Consider the following 22,047-nt stretch of genomic DNA (forward strand, 5'->3'; position numbering starts at 1 on the left):
AATATTTATTTACCAGCTTCTTGGTAACAGGATACCGTGTTTCAGCGTATATTGTATTCTCTGTCTGCATCTTAATCATCTCCAGTAAGCAGCCTCTGATCAAACGCAGCGCCGCTCTCAGCTTTCCTCTCACTGGGCCACGTGTAAATAGTTAATGGCTCCCCTATAAAACCCCAAACTTCAGACCATTTCAAATTAGAGAGGAGCTATCTAAATCAGGAAGGGAACGGGCAGAGCAGATAGCGGCGGAGCTCTTCAAAGTCCTCTTTAATAAAACATACTATAGCCTGCCTTGTCTGGTGAAGGGCGGCGGTGCAGTTGCCGCGGTGGTAATGGTCCGGCGGAGTACGCTGGCGGAGTGTGAAGTGTTTGCCGAGCTCCGTGCTCCACGCCGCCCGACCAAAGGGTTGAACCTTGTTTGCATATGGGCTGTATATTCATAGGGCCTTTGATGAGAGCAGGTTACAAATGGGGGTTAATTAGCCTGGTGGTGCTTCAAACAGCTCCAATAGCCAGGAAGCGTAGATATGTATTTTTTATAAACTCTTTCAGAGCCAGATAGAAAACAAAATCATTCTTGCTAAAGGCTCAATGCTTCACTCTCTAATTCTCCATCTGTCTCTCAGAAACGGGTTCTTTATACCCGCGGAGTGTCCGACACGCAGGACGACGACTTGATTCAGGATTACAGGGGTTTCGGCGCAGAACTTTATCTTATTTCGTCACACGGCCACAAAATAACGAAACAGCTGATTGACGTTTATTCTAATAGCTTCAGATCAAATAGAGTTGCTGTTGCGGGATGATTCTGAATGCGCTCTTGCATCTCGAGGGCAGGATTTCTTTTAATTATTTCCATCGGTAATCTGAAAACGAATGTAAAGTGTCACCATGTGCTTGCTTGTGTGGGGGATGGATTGTTGGATTTCTCTCTGTAATATTGCAAGCCCCTGACCTAGAGTGCCTGGATATGACAGATTCTCATTTAAAATTGAGTTGAAATTAAATGGGTTAAAAAATAATCAGTGGCCTTGCGTGTCCCAGCCTATTAAGCGTTAACTCATTCGCTGTTTGTGGTGTTATTTCCTCGCTGCAGTCTGTGTGACCGGTCGTTTTGGAAAACACATGTGCAGCATATTAAGGTTAAACTAAAGGAAAGAGGCTTGTGATAGATTTGAGTAGAAGATGCATGCACCGAGTCGACCCTCTGACAGAAAAGAATAGACAGTTCTGATGACCTCCATCAATCAGGTAATTTTCACAAAATCGGCGTAACCCCCAGTTTTTAATAATCGTCAGTTTAGGGATAACTTGAAAAGACCCGTGATCACGATGCCCTTCCTCGGGATACTGGATTAATTATATTTCATTGACCACGCTACACATTTGCGTCGAAGTGATTAATCTTCCCAAGGAGCTGTCACTAATTATGCTGACTTTACCTAAAATGTATGGCCACCACAAGAAGATGCCTCCTCAGCACCGGTATTGTGGGGGTAACTGGGGCGGGGTGATTGGAGGGGGGGGTGGCACATAAATGAGGCAATGTGGCAAGTTCACGGGACGCTGGGCAAATTAATTGCGGGCCTGTGCCTCCAATTAGACCGAACTCCCTTTAATTGGTGCTGAATGGGCTCCGTAGGCCTATGCTGGGAGTTAACAGTGAGGAGGGAAAGTGCTCTCTCTCTCGCTCTCTCTGTAACACACACACACACACACTTTTATGTGTAGGCACACAATACATTCCCAGCCATCGCGACGCACCCTTCAGGAATTAACAACAGGAAGCTAATTTGCATGTAAAGCAGGTTTGATAGCCACGGCTGACTGGTCGGAGAGCAGTAGTAATGACCAGATATAGCACTGGGGTGTTAACCCCCGTGGCACTGCTGTTGGCGCTACTCTGTCTTTCTCCAACAGTGTAATCTCCTCTCTTCCACCTCCTTTGTCAGTAAGCTATGCGGTGCACCCATATCTTATCTTTTATCTGTTAATTTCCTTTTACCTTCGAGGTGTGTCATATGCTTGTTTACCGTTGCCGTCTTTTCTTCTTTTCTGCCCTTTGATCTGAGAAATGACAGAGTCAGACAGCTGCAGCACCGTTCACCTTTACTGGGTACGGAGCTGTTACTGTAATTAAAGGGTGACTTTGTTCTTCACTACTTGCATCAGTATTACCTCTGATTGCACCTAAAGAAATGCTTTAATCTAATTACAAAATTCAGATGTATTTAAATGCAATATACATGATTCCATACAGTGGACCTGCAAAGTTGAGTATAATATTGATTATGTTGGTAGAGTCAGTTGCTAATTGCACATATTGAGTAGAAATAGTCCACAACAACAGGCTTGTATGACTCTGTACCAGGTTTTATTATCACGAAATTTAAAAATCCACTCAAGTTGCAAAAAGTAAACCCTTGCCGATATAAAGTTTAATTTCTGTAATTTGTTCTCAGGATCCCGTCTGCGACAAGAGGACACCCCACCCCGGATTGTGGAGCACCCGTCCGACCTGATTGTTTCCAAAGGGGAGCCCGCCACTCTCAACTGCAAAGCGGAGGGGCGACCGACCCCGACGGTGGAGTGGTACAAGGATGGAGAGCGCGTGGAGACGGACAGGGACAATCCCCGCTCTCAGCGCATGCTGCTGCCCAGCGGCTCCCTCTTCTTCCTGCGCATCGTCCACGGGAGACGGAGCAAACCGGACGAGGGTTCTTACGTCTGCGTTGCTCGCAACTACCTGGGAGAAGCAGTGAGCCACAACGCCTCGCTGGAAGTAGCCAGTAAGTGCAGCATGTCTTCCTGTTTCCTCCTCGCCGCTGCTGTGAATGGAAGAGTTTGGGTTCAGATGGAGCTGAATAGCGGGCTCCAGATTTTTCTAGTGTTTCTGTGCTCAATAGGTTCATTGGGTTGGATAATCTCTCAGGAGATGGGCAGGATGTGTTTGGCCCTGCAGTCTCTGTAGGCCTGTGGAGCCTTGGGGGAGAAGTGGCCTGATCATTCCAGGGTGAGTGCTTCTCTAAAGGGCCCTTGGTAGGTGGTCAGGAGCAACAATAGGAACAAAGCCCTTTCTGTTTTGGCCCTTCTTCTGCTTTTTGTCAGAGAGATAGATATGTGGTTTTATATCGAAAGGAATGCAATCATTGTGTCCGCGTTTAGTCATCTTTCAACGAAGAGCACTCATTTCATTGAAGAGTCGCCTTTAACTTACTGCTACTCCCATGCGATGGCAGACCAGCTTTGATTTAAAGTGGATTTAAGCATCTCTAGAATGAACAAGCAGGCTTTAAGACATATTAGCAAGGATAACATTTGGCAGTCGGTGGGTAGGCAGTGCAGGAGAAGTAAATACTCTTTCTAAACCCTTTAGTCTTTTTGTGAGTCGTGGCCAGTGTTGACAAATTTGTTCCCATGATTTTTTTAAAAGCCGCTTTCGCTGGTGAGGTCAGCTCTTCGGATATATTATCTCTTTGCTCTCTTGACTGGCTGAGAGTGAAGGCTGAGGAGGAGAGCTCAGATATCAGCCGCTCCTCTAGCATGCCCAGAGGCTGTCACCAAGCCGCTTCACTGTAATCTAATCAAGATGGGGAAAGAAAGAATTGTGCGTGTGTGTGTGTGTGTGTGTTTTAATGTGTGAATGAATATGGAGTGTGAGGGGGGGACTGGGCACGGGCTGCTGGCATTTTTTTGAAGGTAATGGTCTTGGTATGAGTTGTCAGTCAGATGCTTGCAGTGTATAGTTTTGGAATTTCTGCTGTATTAGTGGCATCTCTGGTGAATACAGATGAGGCGAAATTCCTCCACTGTACTTTTTAAAGCTATTTTCCTCAGCTAAGTGAAATATAAAGTAAGATCAGATTAAATCAGAGACGTTTTAGAGGCATCCCGATCAGACGTTAGGGTTTTATGCTGCACTCCATGAGCTCTGCTAGTAATCCCGTAATACATATTCCCAGCCGCTCTCGGCCAAATAAAAACGACAGTTCTGCACGATTTAACAAAAACACATGAGCGTGCAAGTTTTGCACATTCACAAGTTTCTATAGGTCATGATGCTAAAAATATTTTTCCTCCTCGTAGTAGACGATGTGCAGTGTTTATCTTACAGGCAGATTTTCAGAGTAGAAAAAAAAAAAATAACAAGACACTTGGCGGGGATCTTGAGGACCGGAGCACAGAGCACCGTTGGCTCTGTCTCAAGTTTGGGCTGCTTATTCTGTACAAGGTTCAAACAGACCCGTAATGACAAGCCACCGTGCTCCAGCCCTCTCTCTCTCTCTTTCTCTCTCCTTTTCGCTTAGCTGGTGTCTCTCACCCACCCGTCTCTGCAGCCCATGCTTAACTACATATAATTATGTTGTCGGAGCAACCGGGATGGAACCATGCCTACGAGAAAAATAAAAAAAGGCAGAAGAAAAAGAAAAAGCCTAGAAACTGATTTCTTTACAGGGCTGCGTTTAAACTCCGGAGTGAAGAAACCACAAGCTATAAATCTGACCCGTGAGGGGACGAGAAACCTTTAAAGCATCGTGCAGCCGTTAAAGATGCTCGCCATCCTGATGCTGTTAGGAGCTACACGTTGTAGACAAGACTGTTGAACCCAGACTCGGAGTTGAAAGAACAGCTAAAGCTTTTCATTTCCAATGAAACTCCAAAAAAGGAAGTCACGGTTTTAATTGTGTTTACTTTGCCTCGTTCTCCCTCCTTAACGTTTTCACTTTAAAAGCTAAAAACACAACTTTTTGGAGATGTTATTCTAAGAGCCTGGCTTTTACAGTTCCCCTTACTCACCAGCGATTGTTAACATAATCCAAGTTTCAACAAGTCCTGTTTTGCCAGTCTACGAGAGCTAACCCAGTTTGTTTGGTTTATCATTAACCACGTGTACAGTGGAGCCCACAATCTCTCTATCTCGGCCTCTTAACCCAAAGCCAGGGCTAATGCATTTACCATGAATCCTGTTTGCCTTGTGTTTTCAAACAAGCTTAAGATAGGATTCTCTCCCTTTTCTGTTATTGTTTTCTTTACATTGGAGATGTCACCGTCGAATAATGAGCTTTCTTTGTGCTCGAGGACAGCCAGATGATAAATAAAGTAGTAAGACTACACTGGAATTAGTTCTACATTGTTACTAGAAGGTGTTTTGTTTTTAAAATTGCGATCATGTTTCCATGATGTGAGCCTTCAGATGCCATTCATTTTCACAGAGCACATAAAAGATAAACACCAGGAGGTAAATGAACAAGTAACAGAAGAATAGAAAAGCAACTGCTCATCTACTTACCTTTATTAATTAACAGATTTGTGTGCATACACATCATATAGTGAAGAAATGCACTTTGATTATTTAGCATTTACTGGCAGACACATGCAGTGCATACAATAAAATACCATATGTGAGCAATTTACTGTATATTCTGTGACATATCACAGCAGATTGCCTCACCGTGTGCTCTGCATGAGGCCCTGAGAGGCTCTATGAATAGCTTGTTTCCCTCTTCCTGAATGTAGAGATAGTAAAGTGAGGTAATGGACGGCACACTGCTCCACTTCAGCGAGCGATAACCTCAGGGCCTGCTGTCTAGTGGCCTGGCTGAATGCGCGGAGCTGACCGCACAGTCCTGGCTACGGGCCTCATATCCACACACGGATTCCTCTCTCCAGAGGCAGGGTTTACTTTTTACAGCCACTAACAACAGAAGCAAAGGGATGTTTACTTGAATTTGGTCCACTGCCTATAACTCTCTGCAGCCAAGTTTATCTCAGAATCCCATTGATCTCGATGCTGCTGTGAAATCTCTGTCACCATGTGCAGCCAGCTGGCCTCACTGACTCTCTGATTAGTGGGGGGGAGGTCAGGGCGTCAGATGTGTTGAAGGCGGCAGGGTTCATCCTGACAGATTTCGGGCCATGCTGAAGGGTCATCTGCAGACTGGGAGACAGTTGGCTGGCATGCGCCAGCTTAAAGGCAGCAGAGCCACCTCCCACTGATGTGAGGACCCGCCTGTCTCTCTCCCTTGTACTGCATCTGTCGACTCTCAAAGGGCTGAGGTCTTTATGCTGTAACCCTTCAGCTCAACCCCTCCCAAACTAAACCGCTCTTCTTGACACATAACATTTGAGTTTACTTTATCTCACATTTCTCTCTTCTCTGCCCTCCCCCATTTCACTTCTCTCGCGTCCATTATTTCTCCACTTCTATTATCTAAAACAGAATAAGGTCTGCGACTGAAGCAGCTTCTTTCACTGCAGATAAATTATTTATTTGCGATGGTGTATGCCTTTCATTAACTTATTAAAAGAGTGAATTTATTGCAGAAGCTCTCCGACTCTCAGTTTCATCATCCTCTTGCTTACAGTTATCTCAGTTTATTTATTTATTTTTTGGACATTTCAAGCTCCTTTTAACCTCCCCTTTCAGCTCAGCAAATATTAAGAAGTTGTAAATGTAAAATGAGACTCTGAGGTGAAGAGAAAGGCAAAAAAGAAAAAAACTATGAGCAGAGTAGCAGCAGAGAATATGAGAGCAAGAGCAGGCAATCTGAACAGCTAAACCCCAGCAGAAGCAGCAGTGAGTGTGCTGGCGAGCTGCCAAGGGGACTGGAGGCAGAGTATGTTTCAGCTCTGTGGCAGTTATTTGTCTCAGGGAGGTTCAGAGCAAATTGGTGCAAACGGCACAGTCAGGGTCTGCTTCATGAGTCAACGTGCAGCTGAGGCGTGGGCTCCGCACCACAGACGCTCCCTGGCCTCAAATCCAATCTGTTTTATGTTGGAATGCAGACCCCCTTATACAATCCCAAGGCCTGGTGGCTTACGCACGTGCGGCTGTCCAAGCTGAACTGGCTATGAAAAGTCAGGCTTTCGAACTTAGGTGAAAACTTTTGCATTGTACGATCTTGGCTGTAAACCGGATTCCTGTGTGCTAATTTAATAAATCGTGTTTTCTTTTAGTTTATCTTGTTCCGAGTTGCTGCTTGGGTGTGTGCCGTTGTTCGAGGCTATTTCAGTCCAGTGCTGTTAATCTTGAAATTGCAGTACATGGGAAACAACTGGCTACTGTCTAATTACACTCCCCACAGCACACAACTGTCAGCTCAGTGTCTGTGAAACCTCTGCAGGGAAGATATGTGTAACGCATGCATTTCAATTAGTCTTCTGTTGATCCATATATGCAGAGCGCCGTTTTTATCATGCGTGTTCCGTGTGGTCTGTTGAACTTAGCATCTTTAGCACTTCAGGCTGTTTGCATAAATCAATGAAATCCATGTAATTAAACCTTGAGTGTCCATTTGCTGTATTTGGTCGATACCTAAATGCCAGTTTGAGAGGAGAATTTCTGAGATACACAGCAAGGCTTCTGTTAGCATGCTGTTCTTGTTCGTGACCTGGATGCGTGCCACGCGGACCACATATGTAAGATGCATCCCGGCAGATATTGGCTGACATGATCGATCTAAAATGATGCCGTCGCTCCCCGCAGTGACAGCGCTCTGAAGCGAAGGGAAAAGAGATGCTTGTGCCTCTTTCAGTCATGTAAAAATGTGTCAAATGTCACACTCATTTGGGGATTTTCAGAGCACAGACATGGAGGCACAACCTCGCCCACGCACAGCCCTCCCTCCTCTAAATCTAATACCGCTGGCAAGAACGGAGGCCAAGCGCTGAAAAAATGCTCACCACGGGAAAAGAGTAGAGTAGCGGCAGATAAGAGCCGGGGCAGAGAAGCAGGGCAGCTTTTTAAGCAGAGTTTCAGGCGCTTTGTGTTGTTTTACAGCGCGCACTGGCACCGAGCCTAAAGAGTACACACATCCCGCAGAGTGGGAGAACCTAGCGAGTGGATTGGTTTACATGAGAATGAAGAACAAGGTTGGGTGAGGCAAGACTTCCTGTGTTTGAGGAGTGTGTTGTCTGTCTTTGATTCAATCAATCTGTCAGTGTATGTGTGTGTGTGTACACCGGTCTATTGAACAATGTCTAGTGGAGTGTTGTGTGAAAAAAGGCTGTGCTCGAGCTGAAGGGGTAGGTGTACTGACATGGGCAAAAGGAGCCCGCTCAAAATCCCATCAATCACCCCATGCTCCAACCGTCTCTGACAGCCCGCTGGGCCAGAGAAGACACGATAGACATGTGCTCCTTTTGTACTCCGTGTACTTTTTCATAAGACAAAGCAGGGCAGCGTTTTGAACGTTCAGCAGCCTCTTGTGTATCTTATCATCTGCCTTATCAGACTGCCACAGATGGAATTAAGGGGAAATGTCACCATAAACCAATAAACACAGAGCATAAGGTACATTTTAATGGTGACATTTAAAAATCCTATTTTAAGCTAGTCGCTGTAGCGTGATAGATGTTTGCCTTCACTATGGAAATTAAATACTTTCAATGCTCTAAACAAATGTTTCACCCTGACATCCCCTTCTTTCATTTGTTCAGATCTCCTCTCACTGTGCATTAATGTCGGAAATGACTTGTCTCCGTTAACAAGGACGTGAGGGGAAGAAGGGGACTCTGACTTATGGAGTCCACTTTAAACACTTTACTCTATTTCTGTGCAGTCCACCCCATTCACATACAGTGACATAGCCCAGATATCTCGGTACGTCTTTGAAAAAGTAGCGCTACTGCACAGCTCAGTGTCTGGACACTTCCCTAAACTCTTGTGCGTCAGAGCTCGCTCTGTTTTTTTTTTTTTGTTCCTTTTTTTTTTTCCCCTTCCCGGTCGCCACAGTGACTGCTTATTCATCTCTGTGTAATCCCTGCCTCTGGCTATAGTGCAGAACGGGTGTATGGGCAGGACGGTTGTTGGGTCCCAGGATAGTGAAGTATGATATTAACATTATGAAGTGCTAGTCTAGCGCAGATAAGATACAGTATGTGGGGCACTTGAGTGCAGTGGTCCTGTACTACCACTCAGGAGGACCGCTGATAGCAGAGTGCAGTCACTTCCCCTCCTCTTAAAAACTATCTGTGTTGTTTGTGTGTAGTTTCAAAGTGTATTTTAATGTGGATCTTTTTCATATGTCTCTTTCATATGTGGAAAAAAATGCTCTTGGTGGTTAAGCTGTGTGTCAGTGCTTATGAGCACCAGATGAATGTATTCTGCTGACTCTAATCTCCACTTCTTCTGCAGAGACCTCGGTATTACTCGTGTTGTGGGTGTAATCTCTTCTTGGTCTCAGCCCCTCCTGTGACCAGAGAGTCTCGCGACCGTGTGTGTGCGTGTTTATGTGTCTGTGAGGCTTGTGTGTGTGCATACGCGCCCGCATTCTGGTGTCTGGTCATATGACGGGGGCGTTCTGCTCTGCGGACATACTCTGGTTATTAAACCTGGGTTAAGCCCTCGCTTGAGACCTTCTATCATGCTCCTCGATCCGAGACGATGGAGTTAGGGAGGATTAAGGGGTTTGGAGTCTGGAACTTCAGGAGTTTGCGGCCAGCATTTTGCCAAAGTTAGAAAAGTGTGCACCAGGGGTACACTCCGTCTAGCTGAGGTGAGAATGCACGGATCTTGTGATGGCCTGTTTTTTCCCTCGACCTCACCAGGAAGCAGACCGGCAATTTTACACACATTGATTGCTTTGCAGCTGTCCTCCAAGTAAATTCTAACTCAGTCAGCCATAACATTATGACCACTGACAGGTGAAGTGAATAACATTGGCCGTCTTGTGACCATTCAGTGTTCTGCTGGGAAACTTTCAGATCCCATAGCAATGACACTCAACATGCAGCCTGACACAGGCACACACACACAAAAACAGTTTAGGAACAATTAAAAAAAAACAAAACATGAAGAACAGCACAAGGTGTTGACCTGGCCACCAAATTCACTAGATCCCAAACTGATCAAGTGTCTGTGGGATGATCCACTTACTCAATGAAGCAATTTATAGCATTGTTGGATCATAAAACAAATGTTTTACATGCACACTACTACTACACTACTACTACCACTATTATGTCATGTAACAGTAGTCTGACTAGTCTGAAAAGTCATGTAAACACAATCAGTGGGTTCTCGGAGCATTCTTTTCACTTGTATATATTTCTGAATGTGGATCTCACTTTGGGGTTTTTAGTGCTGTTCGTGAGACACAGCCTCTCGCCTGTCTGCGGTTAACCCTGTGTGTGTTGTACACAAACATGCTAGCCAACAGTTTGCTCGTGGGCAGAGATGCACTCCCCAAAAGTGAAACCCTCCATTTATACTTTTAAACGCCGTGAAAGGCTTCACATTCATTAGCCTCGTAAACAGCTTAGCAGGAACGAGGGACTAAACTAGAATATGTTGCGCGTACAAACGCACCGGCTTACAGTGAACCGTGGAAGCTGTGATCTACGTATGCGGTACATTTATTTGTTTGATCCCTAACATGGATGTAATTTGTAGCTTTGCAGGGTTTGTTGGGGTGCTGACAGGCAGTTGGGTGTTGTGGTCGCCGTTCACATCAACAGTATCCACAGGCAGGCTAATTCTGCTGTGATTCGGTATCACTCTTTACGTGATATATCTCCCCTTCCAACATGCTATCTCCTCCTTTCCTGTCCACTCTCTGCTTCTCCTTCTGAAGCTCTCCCACTGTTTTGCTTTCTCTCACTCTGTTGACTGCGACCTGATAAAGAGAGAAAGACTGAAGCAAGGGGGGTGTATTTCCAAGACATCTGCAAAGGAGAGAGGATGGGGGAGAAAAAAAAAAAAAAAAAAAGACATCTGAAATTTTATCAGAGTTGTAGCATGCTGCTGAGCCTGGAGCGTGACAGGCAGGAAGAGCTGGTGAGGTAAGCAGCAGACCCAAACACTGATAATGATCTGCCTCGTCCTATCTCGCTGCAAATGAAATGCAGTCTTCTTGCTGCTTTACTGTGGATACAGTCACATCTCGGCCATCAGTCAGTGACGGACGCAAACAGGGGCTACACGATGGCATTCGGTTGTCATCTAATTGTCCTTGGTTGCCGCGGTAGTTAATCTGATCATTAAGGCGCCAATTGGGAGAAAATTAGTTTCTCCTTGTCGTGTCACAGATGCCACGGTGTGTTTCTTGTGGAAGCTCATTGTTATCCCAACTCTGCCTCTAATGCCAGCAGTTCATTTCTCAGCCGCAGATTTTCAACATGCCGGGTCACGTTACAAATGAAGGGACTGACTCTATTAGCGCTGTCATTGTGAACTAATGACAAAGCACGCGTGAAGAAATGGATGGACAGGAAAAGCAACAAACTATCGCTGAGCACAACTGAGAGTATGCAGGTCGTATCCGAAAGGTTTTGCTTGACATGTTTAAACAACTGCCTCATCTTATTAACCTAGCGAATGTTGTTTATGCACCTCGGGCTTAACTACATGCGCGGCGAACGTAATCATCTTCAATGGAGGGGTATGTAAACATATACAATAGTGTAATTAGGACCATAAGGAGAAGGGCAGCTTGGCTAAGTAGTGAATAGAACAGAAACACCCTCACCTCTTCTTTGTGCCTCTTTGACCTTTCTGAACAGGGTGTGGCGAAGGCACAAAAGGATCTCCGTGTAACCATATACCGGCAAAGAGTTGGATAAAAGACAGACAGGGGGACGTCATGTGTAAAAGGAGAAATGTGGAGAGGATCCATTCAAAAATCAAACAGTAGTCGGTGTTGCTGTGGGTAAGTTTGAAATAGCTGACATCTGACTCAGTGAGGCCCGGTGTTGTATGACCATAGAGCTGTTGTCAGGCTTGGGGGTGACATTTCTATTCTCTCTTCCAGGCCGCTCTCTTGCCATCTTACACTAGTATCAGATTCTAATCTGTCAGCTCTATTTAGTCAATTGGCTCACGTCTGATGGATGGGATAGAAAGCCCTTCAGTGATCAGGCGGGATATAGACAGTCATTTTCTTCCCCCTGGAGTTCTTCACTTCTATTAAGAATAGCTTAGTTTTTGACAATGATGCCAGTTTTCAAGACTTGTTTAACCATTATTCCACTCTTGTACTTGTAGTGTAGTGTTACCCACTACTCTTAAGAGGCACAATATGACTTACTGCCACCACTACTGCCTGATTATAATGCAGCATGTTTGGACTGTAGAGCCCGTTTCCCTTTGTCTCTGAGCCTCATGCCAATAATCAGTGTGTGGTAGCAGATGATCTCCAGACCTGGCCTTTGCGTCCAGTCGCATTTTTCCCTGCCAATGGGATTAGTAGAGAGTGCCGACTCTGCAGGTGGAGCCTTAAGTTAATTTACCCCACTGTTCGGAGCTATAATAGCTTATTGATTGGCTGACAGAGATGCAAGAAGCAACATGGAAGGGCACAGAGAGGGGAGAGAATAAGTTAATCATCGCTCAGTGTGTTGCCAGGATTTAATCACATTACCCAAGGTTCACCACTGCCATGTAAATTCACTTTCAACCTCGGAGGAGTTGGCGTAACTGCTCCGAGACAGACGGGGGCCCCTGTTGATGTTGTGAAACCTTTCCTCAGCTGCGGTCTGGTCCCCGTCGGCCCGTTACTCTCTGCCCGGCACCCACCCAGATCCTGTGGGATCCAGGCTCCCTGCCCAGGGGCCCAGCTTAATTCACGTTAAGCTGCTGGGTTAATTTTAGCTATGCTAGCCAGCGGTGACCTCCATCTGCTATAGTGTTGCACAGGTTGTCTGAAAAACTGACTTCCACGATCCAGACCATAACTCCAGACAGGTGGTCGGCTCCTCCACTATTCTTTCTCAGGCTAAAGTGCTGCTGTGCGTTGTTTATATGTTTGTGTAGTGTGAGCACATGGGCCTGTGTGTGTGTGTATGTGTGTGTGTTTCTCAGAGGAACTCTGGCCCATTAGCACTTTGATTATATACACATTCTCACTGTGCCTTGTTACCTGGAAACTGCACATGCAGACTGCACAGTTTTACTTGAATGATGGCCCTCTGGCTGCCCAGACTCTAGACTGAGGCCCTGTTCAGACCTGGTTATTATCTGAGTGATCGGATCATGAGTTCATGTGGCATTTTCGCCCTTTCGATCCATCAGTAGCGCTGTCTGGTCATCATGGTGCGACAAGCCTTATAGTCTCTCTCACTCACTGAAAACGCGCACATATTTATTTCTTAATCTCTGCCTTGTTGGTTATTTTAGAGACCTGCACAAAGCTCGGATTATAACCCGAACTCTGGAAGCTTCCACGTGCAGGGCAGTGTCACTGTTGAGCTGTAGGCAGCACGGAAAGAAAAATATCTGGTAATAAAGACTTAACTCCACATGGTAACTTTGCATACTTCAAATGTCTTATTTTATGACACAATTACACACAGCCTACTCATATTCACGTATTTATAATTCTTTCTTAGATTTATGTATAATTTAGTTAGTTAACAGTTACAAGAACAATGTATTTTCATAGGCTCTCATTACTAATGAGCAAACATAACTTACAGGGGTTTTTCCTTTTCAGGCGATCATTTATAGTAGGAGTTGTAGGGCTCTTACCGTGGAGTCCAGACCACCTCCAAATGAGTGATCGGAGCTCAAATGCGTCCTGGTTGTGTTCACACCTGTACTTTTAAGCTCAGGACAGATGTTAATGCGAGGCCTGAGCAGGGCCTGAGAGAGTGCTCTCTTATTATAACAGCTTCGAGCCAAGCTGCCATTAACACTCATCGCGTGCTCTGTGGCAGAGCTGCATAATTCTTTGTTTAACCCCAGCTTCCCCAGTCAAGACTGATTAGGCCATCTTTTCGGGACCCAATTCCGCCGCCTGCCATGCTTACTCTCAGGGTTCTGTGAGGGTATCATGTTGGCTGGTGTTTACACAGAAAGCAGCAAAAAAAAAAAAAAAAAGAGGTTTGGCTGCGGTTGGACTTTGCCCATGCTTCGGCCTGGCTTCCATCAATCTTTCTGCGCCCAAATTCTCGACTGACCGAAAGCAAAACAATGGCACCGAGAGGAGAGAGGTGAAGGAGTGAGATAATGTAAACACAGAGACAGAGAGACGTTGACCTCGCACCCCATCACACACACGCTGTCACTGACCCGATGGCCGAATTCCTATCTGGCTGCAAACAGGCGAAACATCTGGAGAGGCTGTCCACTACATGACAGACATACCCAACCCGCCTTACAGTTTGGTTATGGTTTGTCTTAATTTGTTAAAGAAGCATAACAATAGGGAACAAAAGAAACTAAACAGTCTGGTAATAGCCTCATAAAGCCACTCGGCAACATAAATGAAGTGACAAAACCCAAACACAGACCGTACATTGCTTCCTGAAAACATATGTCAGCGACGCTCAATTCTAGGCCCATTTACACGGAGTCCATTAACCTCTGCTGTGACTGCGCTCCAGTCAAGACAACTGTAAAGGCTTTTCCAGCAGTCACCTGGGATGCCTTGGCCAGTATCCCTTTCACCTCACCTCTCATCTAAACTTCATCAGGGTATCATCTCCTAGTCCAGCATTTAAATGACTCTCTCATCAGAAAAAAGCCTTGATGCGATTTAAAATAATTGCACGGAATCTGGCGCTTTGAGATCACACATGCAGAAGGAGCGATAGCGAGAGGAACAACAAAGACGGGGATAAATTGTGGAAGAGAAAATAGCCAGCGAGCTGCCATTAAGCGCGGGGATGAGAGAGGGAAAATGAGGTGGCTCCAGTTGGACAGAGAGCCTCTCTTGGCTCGCGAGGGGGAGATAAGGGGGACAGGTGGTGTTCTGTTCTCTCAAAGATCTCCGACAGCTGGCAACTCTCTTGCTATAAGCGTGCTGCCATACGTGTCCCTGGGAGTGTGTGTATGCATGTTTGTGTGACATTTGTTTGTACGCGCGTGTGTGTTTATAGCTACATGTGTCTGCGTTTGGTGGTTGTTTGAGCGCTTGCCAACTGAGATATCTCTCTAAAGTCAGTCTCAACTCTTATGTCGAGGATTTTTTTGTTCTGTATATATATAGTTTTGTTGTTCTTTATGCTGCTGAGTGGCAGCCCAATGCCAATGCACCACTTTAAACCTTTAAATTTTACTAGAATGTTTTTTACCCTCTTCATCAATGCACAATATTGAGAGTGTTACAAAAGAGCGGAAAACTGTATCTCTGCATCTTAAACATTGTCAGATTTAGCTCTCATCTGATCACAACTTCTAAAAAAAGCTTATAAGTGGGAGTATAATACAACTAAATCCTTTTTTTTTTTTTCTCCTTTCATAATAACAAGCGGTTGCATAGCCAAGAGTAATTGTGGTCACTTGACGTACAGAAGACAAGGAGCTTAAGTTTTGGACCACGCCCTTTAACGTGTCAGCAAAAACTAAATTCACTGGAAGGGATGATAATCTGCAAAGTTCAGCGTCAAGACTGTACCAAATAGCCTGCGGCGCGCTGAAACATAATGGCTCATAAACTTGATTTCATGACCAGTGAACACTTTTCCATGCAAAGCAGATGCCGGGATAACAAATTAGCCAAAACAGAAGGGACTTAAAATTCCTCAGTGTTGGCCTGGCAGTTTGTAGTGTTCATGTACTCTGGTTAGTTCAGAGTTCTTTACTGTGTTGGCTTTGGGCTCGTTCCACATACAGCACTGTGTTTGATCTGGCGCTGCAGAGGCCACGGAGTAGAGCTCGTGTCATCTCAGTGGCAGACTGCTTTTGTTTGCAGAAAAGAAAAAGAGATGGTACTAAATGGTCCAGAGGCGGTTATTTGCTGTTGGCAAACAGACACTGTCCTCAGTGGTGAAGCACTCAGTTGCCACTGTGGCCTGACAGCTGGCTTTCATCCCTGAGCGCTGCAGAGTTTGTTCACAATGCAAGTTGCTCTTAAATGTAATTCATGCTCTGCGCCGCCATCATGCTCCGGTGGAGGCTCCGAATAAAGATTCGCCTCGAGCACTGCCTTTGGTCAACAGAATGGGAATTCATTTCCTAGACCAGTATTGATTGATGCCAACTGTTATAAGTGTTCTCTTTTTTCTCTGGTTTGCCAACGGTTTCTTTGAAGTAGCTGTGATTCCTTTCAACATCCCACCTTCAATAGAACAGTTGGCCCGCACCTGATTCATTGATGTTTCAGGCCCAGAGGTCACCTTGACGATTGTTCCTTCTTTGTGGAGGAGAATTTTTTTCATATGCTAAAATTAATGACGGTAATTTAAGATGAAAGAAGTCTCTCCACCAGCGCCATCTGTATCTATTCTCCAGTTTTCCCTAAATATATTATCAGTCTTGATTATAAACCATCCACATATGAAGCACGCTAAGGGAATATATTCCTGATCTAATCAGCTGTTAAAGCAGTCCCATAATGATGTTGAATATCATTCCAAGACCATAATTACGCTTACCTTCAGCCCATTGGGCAACATATTCCATCATTTATTCACATTGACTCTATCAGGATTCGTGTTAGCTTATTCTGTCTAAAATGTGCAGGTAATCGTTTAGACTGAAAGTCTTTGTAATTAAAAATTGTTGAGACAATTCTGCACATCACTCATTTCTAATTGCAGGGATACACACAGATACAGAGCTTTTTTCTGTAGTTTGGCTTGGCTTTTCATTTTTAAGAGAAGACTTGGGAGCAAGATTTACTCTTCATTCTCTTCCTGTTCTTGAGACAAATCAGTGTCGGTGATTTGTGCCTGCCGTGACTGGGAAAGATCAGTTCTGCAAGAAAATTATTTGCAATGACCTGAACACACGCTACTCGTATTCAGACACTTTTTTCTCGTTCGCATTGCCACAGAAGAAAATAACAATAATTTCTGTTGCAGTGCTTTCATGCTTGAATTGTATCAAAAAATATGGTGTCCGTTCACCCCGAATAAGATTCCAACTATTCCCCTTGAGGCAAAGCCACATAAAGCCATCTTTGTCCTCCAGACACACGGATGTTATTGTAGCTGTCCTCATATAACTGTAAGTGTATTCATTTTGAACATCAACTGTTATTCGTCTTGACCATAAACTTGAACAGAGTCCTGTAAGATTCACTTTGGCATGAGGGACGCGGGGGTTTTCTGCCATGCAGAACCGTACTTTTAAGTCTTTGCGAGACTTTGTGGAAAGTCTATTTGCCTGGAACGTAGTCCTCATACCGAGGCTAGCATGTTTTCAGATATTTATGTATACTTTGCTAATTTTAACACATCAGACGGATGTTTTCCTGCTTGGTTAAAAAAGCAGGACTCCGACTTTGTGCAAAAACAGTATGTGAGTGGGTGTTAGGATGCACCCAAGAGATATGAAATATGTGCAACTGGTCAGGTTAAAAAAAAAAAAAAGAGAGGGAGAGAGAACTAGGCCAAGTTTTAGGCAGACAGCTTTTATGTCTCATGTTGTCTGGAAGCTGTCACAGGAGAAGAGATCAAGGTGACTCTCCTGCCCGTTCCAAACAACCTTGGAGCCGATGGCCATTGGCCACTCATTCCTGGGGGCAGCCAGAGCAGAGCGTAAACCCTTAAAGCAGGTTTTAAACAAACAGTCTGGTGAGGGAGGCGGTGTGTGGCTTCTCCGTTCAAAGGCCTCTGTCTCCCTATTTGCTGCTCTCCAGAGCAGTGCACGAGCAGCACTGTTTCCCCCGTCTGATTTTTCTCTGCGAGGTGAGATAACGCTCTCCCTTAGCCTGTCTGTTAATCCCCTCAGCCACAGGAGAGAATTGGCATCAGTCTTGCTTGTAGACAAAGGGTTTGCTGGATGGAAATGGTAGCCTAGGCGTTAAATCCGCACCTGTATTACCTCCTAGACTGGCTACCTTTTCAGAGGAATTCAGAGAAGCAATAGGAAACTATTTTATCTTTCTCACTGGCCTTGGAGATTTGAGAATGTCTTTAAGGAGAAAAGGAAGGTCAGGGTATTTGATAAATTTCCCAGACATTGATTTTAATTGATTTTTTTTTTTTCTGACTTTTTCACAAAAGATGGTAGTTTGCAGCTATTTCTCTTCTCAGTAAGACTGGATGTATCAAGACTGTTTGTCCCTTTAGAGCTTTTCTGTGCAACATCTGCAACGTAGGATTGAAAACCATTTTTAGGTTGTAAATTCTCCACCCTGCTTTCAAATATCCGGAAATATTACATCCCAGTAGTGGTGAGAAACCTAGTCTCAATGTGCACAATAGTTTGCCTTATGGCCTGGATGGTTCCATGCATGATTCCTGTTAGTTCCATATCTCCACTTGATCTGTAGCAAGTGCTCATCGTGGCTAAGTACTGCAGGGAATATGTCCATCGGTCAACTTTGATGTCAAGTTAAAAGACTGTTGTTCCTCTGTAGAACTTAAACAGATGCTCAGTAAAGTTTTTTTTTTCTTTTTTTTTTGCAAACGATCACAAGTGAGTTTGTGGAACAAAGTGAGATGTATGAGACCCAAGGGGAAATCTTTCAGTGGGGGTGTGTGTCTCTAGGTGTGGAAGTGTGTATATTTGTAAGGACAGAATCCAGATGAAAACCATTTATATCCCCCCGGCACGTCTGTATTCATCAGGAAGCTCCTGCACCGCTCTGTCCTGCTGACAGCGATGGTTTGTAATTGGTCGACAGAGCTGGAAGTCGTCTGGACCGGACCAGGAGAAGAGCGGCTCGGCCTGATATGGCCAATTCATCACCGTGACCTCTGGGTCAGAAACGCAGCGCCCCCAACATCGATATTAAAGTGTCCGCCACGAATGCTGAACTCCAAAAGTTCCTTCCAGCTGTCCTTTTCCTGTCACCGCTGTTCCTTTTATCCTGATCCAAAGAAGTGTCATCACATATTTGTGTAAATTACAGGAATTGGCAAGGAAATAATGAAAACGTGTTGCGCTATGCGCTTCGCTCAGGGTGGAATTACACTTTGGGCGACGAGTGAAAGGTGATAGAGCTGGTGCGTTAACAGTGTTCAGCTGTGGATCGTAAAACTAGCTGGATGTCATGAGGTTAATCAAACAAATAGAGTTTTAATGAAATACTCAGAGTGGGATCCAGTTTGCAAATAGAATAGTCTCTATTGTTATTTATGGGAGCCAAGTGTGGGCTGAGAAGGACCAAGTAGCAGGAATAATAGGAAGCGTGTAATAGCCAGGTACAGGATCATTCATGTTCACAAACATGTGCACATGTCGTATACACACACGGCTACTGTCAGGGAGAAAGTGATATGGAAGTTTCACATGAGTACGTGATGTTGAGCGATGGTAATGGAGGCTCTTCAGCCGCATCTCTTTGATGTAGCAGGCAAAATGCAGGGATGGCATCCCTGAAGAGCACTTACGCTCAGGATGCATCCCTCCCTCTCGGAGGCCCAGCTGCTCGCATTTGCAAAAGCAGGGTTTTTACAGTACAGTAACTACCATTTACATGATAATGTTCCCCGGGTATATAAACCACTAACACAACCATATTCCACTCATTTTCCCCCCACTGTGGTGCCTATCATTATAACCGAATGCCTAACGAGTGATGAGAATAGATGGGATACTAGTTTCCAGACATTCCTTTTTCCAAAGCAGTGTGGTCTTGGTGATCAACCTTAGCTTGGCGCTCGCCGGCGACTGGTATCTGTCAAGTCCTGCGTCTCCCTTTCCCCTTCTCTGGGACCTCCCTCCTTACAACTTTAATCCTGTCTGTCTCTGTTTATAAACTTTATGCATTCTGACAGCCAGTGTGGGGAGAAAGGCAAGTCTGGGGGCAAAGGTTCCTTTTTTTTTCTCTCTTACTTTTTTTTTTTTGTCTTCCTGCACCCCACTTCCCCACTTCTCAGCCAGCAGGGAGAGACACTTTAGGGGCTTAAAAATAATCACTGCTGTTTTCAGTGGAGGGCTCTCTAATTGAGCCTGGCCTGACCCCTGAATGCGACCGTGCCGTCTGGTTTCCATCCCCGCACTTGATTGAAACGGGAAAAGCAGACAAGAGATTCGGCTCTTTCTTATTTATTTACGTTTGGTCGTCCCGTGTTTTGCAGGGCCCAGCGGTGGATTAGCACTCTTTAGATGGATCCACAGCGCAGGGGCCCCGCTTTCCCCCCCGACTCACTCGGGGAAGGGTGGAATGTGAAACACACAGTCTGGACTAATGGTGTATGAGAGGGGGGTGGTATGAGCTGTCTACTTTAATACACCTCTTTACTGTGTGTGGGGCGGCACGTTGCATTTCTCCATTCGCCAGCCGTGCTGTGTTTTGCACTTCTAACGCACGTATAAGGTTTCAAATTTATTATTGAAGAATGGCAGCATTGCAGAAATCCCTGCGCACTTTATACGCCGTGCAATACGAAACTGACTTTTGACACCGGCCGGAAAAGGGCACTTGTTTTTTTTTTTTTGTCGTAAACAAAGTTGACAGCATGCTTGTGTACCAGGACTTGCAAGCAGGATGCAGGATCTTTCGTAGGCTGAACACATCTGACGTGGGCCGCAGCAGCGTGTCCATTTATATCTAGTTTTTACATGCTGCATGCTGTCAAACGTTGAGTGGCAGCTAAATCTGCTGGCTTACATTAGAACTAAGCCACTGTGTAATTGAATATTAGTTAAATCCTCGCCATACCACTGAGAGTTGACCTAAAAAACCCAAATCTGTAATTGGAGTACAGTGCCCCCCTTAGGCATCGCAGTTGGCCTTCCACTATCAAACTTTGATATGTGTATTTTATTTTTTTTTTTTTCATTTTCATCACCTGAAGTCTTGCTCTTTGAACAACCATATAGCTGAGTATGAATTTTAAGAAATAGCTGTGCAGAGGTCATTCAGCATATGTGCGTGGCATGCGTACAAATAAAATACCATAATCAGTTTTGTCAGTTTGTTGGCTCGGTCTACCCTCTGTGCTGCTTTTCTTTGTAATCTCTTTGCTACAAGGAAATAAAAACTAATAGGAAGGGAGGAGGACTGATTTTAAATGAAGAAAAAGTTGCACCCGTGCATTAGAATCTGCAGAGGCCGACATTTTCTCCGCATAATCTACTGCACGGCGAGCGGCGTGATTAATGCAGAGGAGTATTTAAGTGGAGCGAGGCGGACATCAGTTGAGACGGAAGAGTTGTTCCACAAAACATCTCTAATTAAAACCAGTGTTTCCTCTTCGTTGTTCCTCTGTATATATTATCTGTATTTTACTTAGCTCTCTCGGGAGCAAGATAAATTGCATTAATTAGCTTCAGCTCCAAATGAATATTTTTTTATTTATTTTTTTTTCGTGTTTAGCGCGTGTTTGTTGCCGTAGATTGCCTCGCCTACTAATTGAAAGGCTTGTTAGCTAGGTAACAGCCAAGTGGCTTCAAAAACCCCCATCTGCATCCCGCCTTGGTCGATTCTCCACACAACACTCGCCCTGCAGTTGTCTGCTGCGACTGCTCAGTTTTGTCCTGCTCCGATGTGCTGAGGTGCGCGTCCTTCAGGGGTGCGTTGGGAATTGTGCAGCAAAAACACAGGTCAGTAATCTGGCCGTCCCTCAGCAGCAGCAGCCTCGGGACGAGGGAGACTGTCAAGGAGAGGCTGTGCTATCTCGGCCAGTGAAGGTAGCAAATTGTTTTTAAATCATTTTTCACCGTGTGCCCTGGGGCTCCGCGAGTTTTCCCGTTAGATGCTTCTCCCAGTGCTGCCTCTACAGTCACCCTCTCACTGTTCTCCAAACCACTATGCAGTAAAATTAGATTTTATGATTTTGGGTCAGTGCAGCTTCCCTGTACCAGGGATATATAAAAGTTCTGGATACTTCTCGTGAAATTATCACAGCATGTGAGCGCTAAGTTTAGAAATGACAGCCTAATTGTTTTATTTCCATTTTGAGAGGCACAATTTACCTCATCGGGTCGTGGTTTTAATTTTTAATGCCGCAGCTTTTTTGAAAACGTGAACACCTCAGAAAGAAAGGAAGAAAGAAAAATAATTAAACTAAAGAAATAAATAAACAGTCCCTCAGCAACCTATTATAGTAATTTGGTAGAATCTGGACGCCTGGTGGAAGGGGAGGAAGCGGACATGATGGATGTATGGGGAGAGTCTTCTTAACACTCTCAGCAGGGGTGCCAGATAATGCGGGCCACTTAGCAACTACACAGGAAGGAAGGATGTGAGTATTTTGTATTTTTTGTCTTTT

General features: G+C 44.9%; 1 protein-coding gene across 1 annotated transcript in view; it reads left to right on the forward strand.

Annotated features, from left to right (window-relative positions):
* robo1 (roundabout, axon guidance receptor, homolog 1) overlaps positions 1 to 22,047 on the forward strand; it is a 122,614-nt gene that overhangs the window by 13,646 nt on the left and 86,921 nt on the right. The window contains exon 2 of the mRNA XM_084559344.1: positions 2,463 to 2,789. Coding sequence (XP_084415470.1) covers positions 2,463 to 2,789 — 327 coding nt within the window. The remainder of the gene's footprint in view (positions 1 to 2,462; positions 2,790 to 22,047) is intronic.

Source organism: Chelon labrosus (genome assembly GCF_963514085.1).
Source record: "Chelon labrosus genome assembly, chromosome: 13".
Taxonomy (NCBI): domain Eukaryota; kingdom Metazoa; phylum Chordata; class Actinopteri; order Mugiliformes; family Mugilidae; genus Chelon; species Chelon labrosus.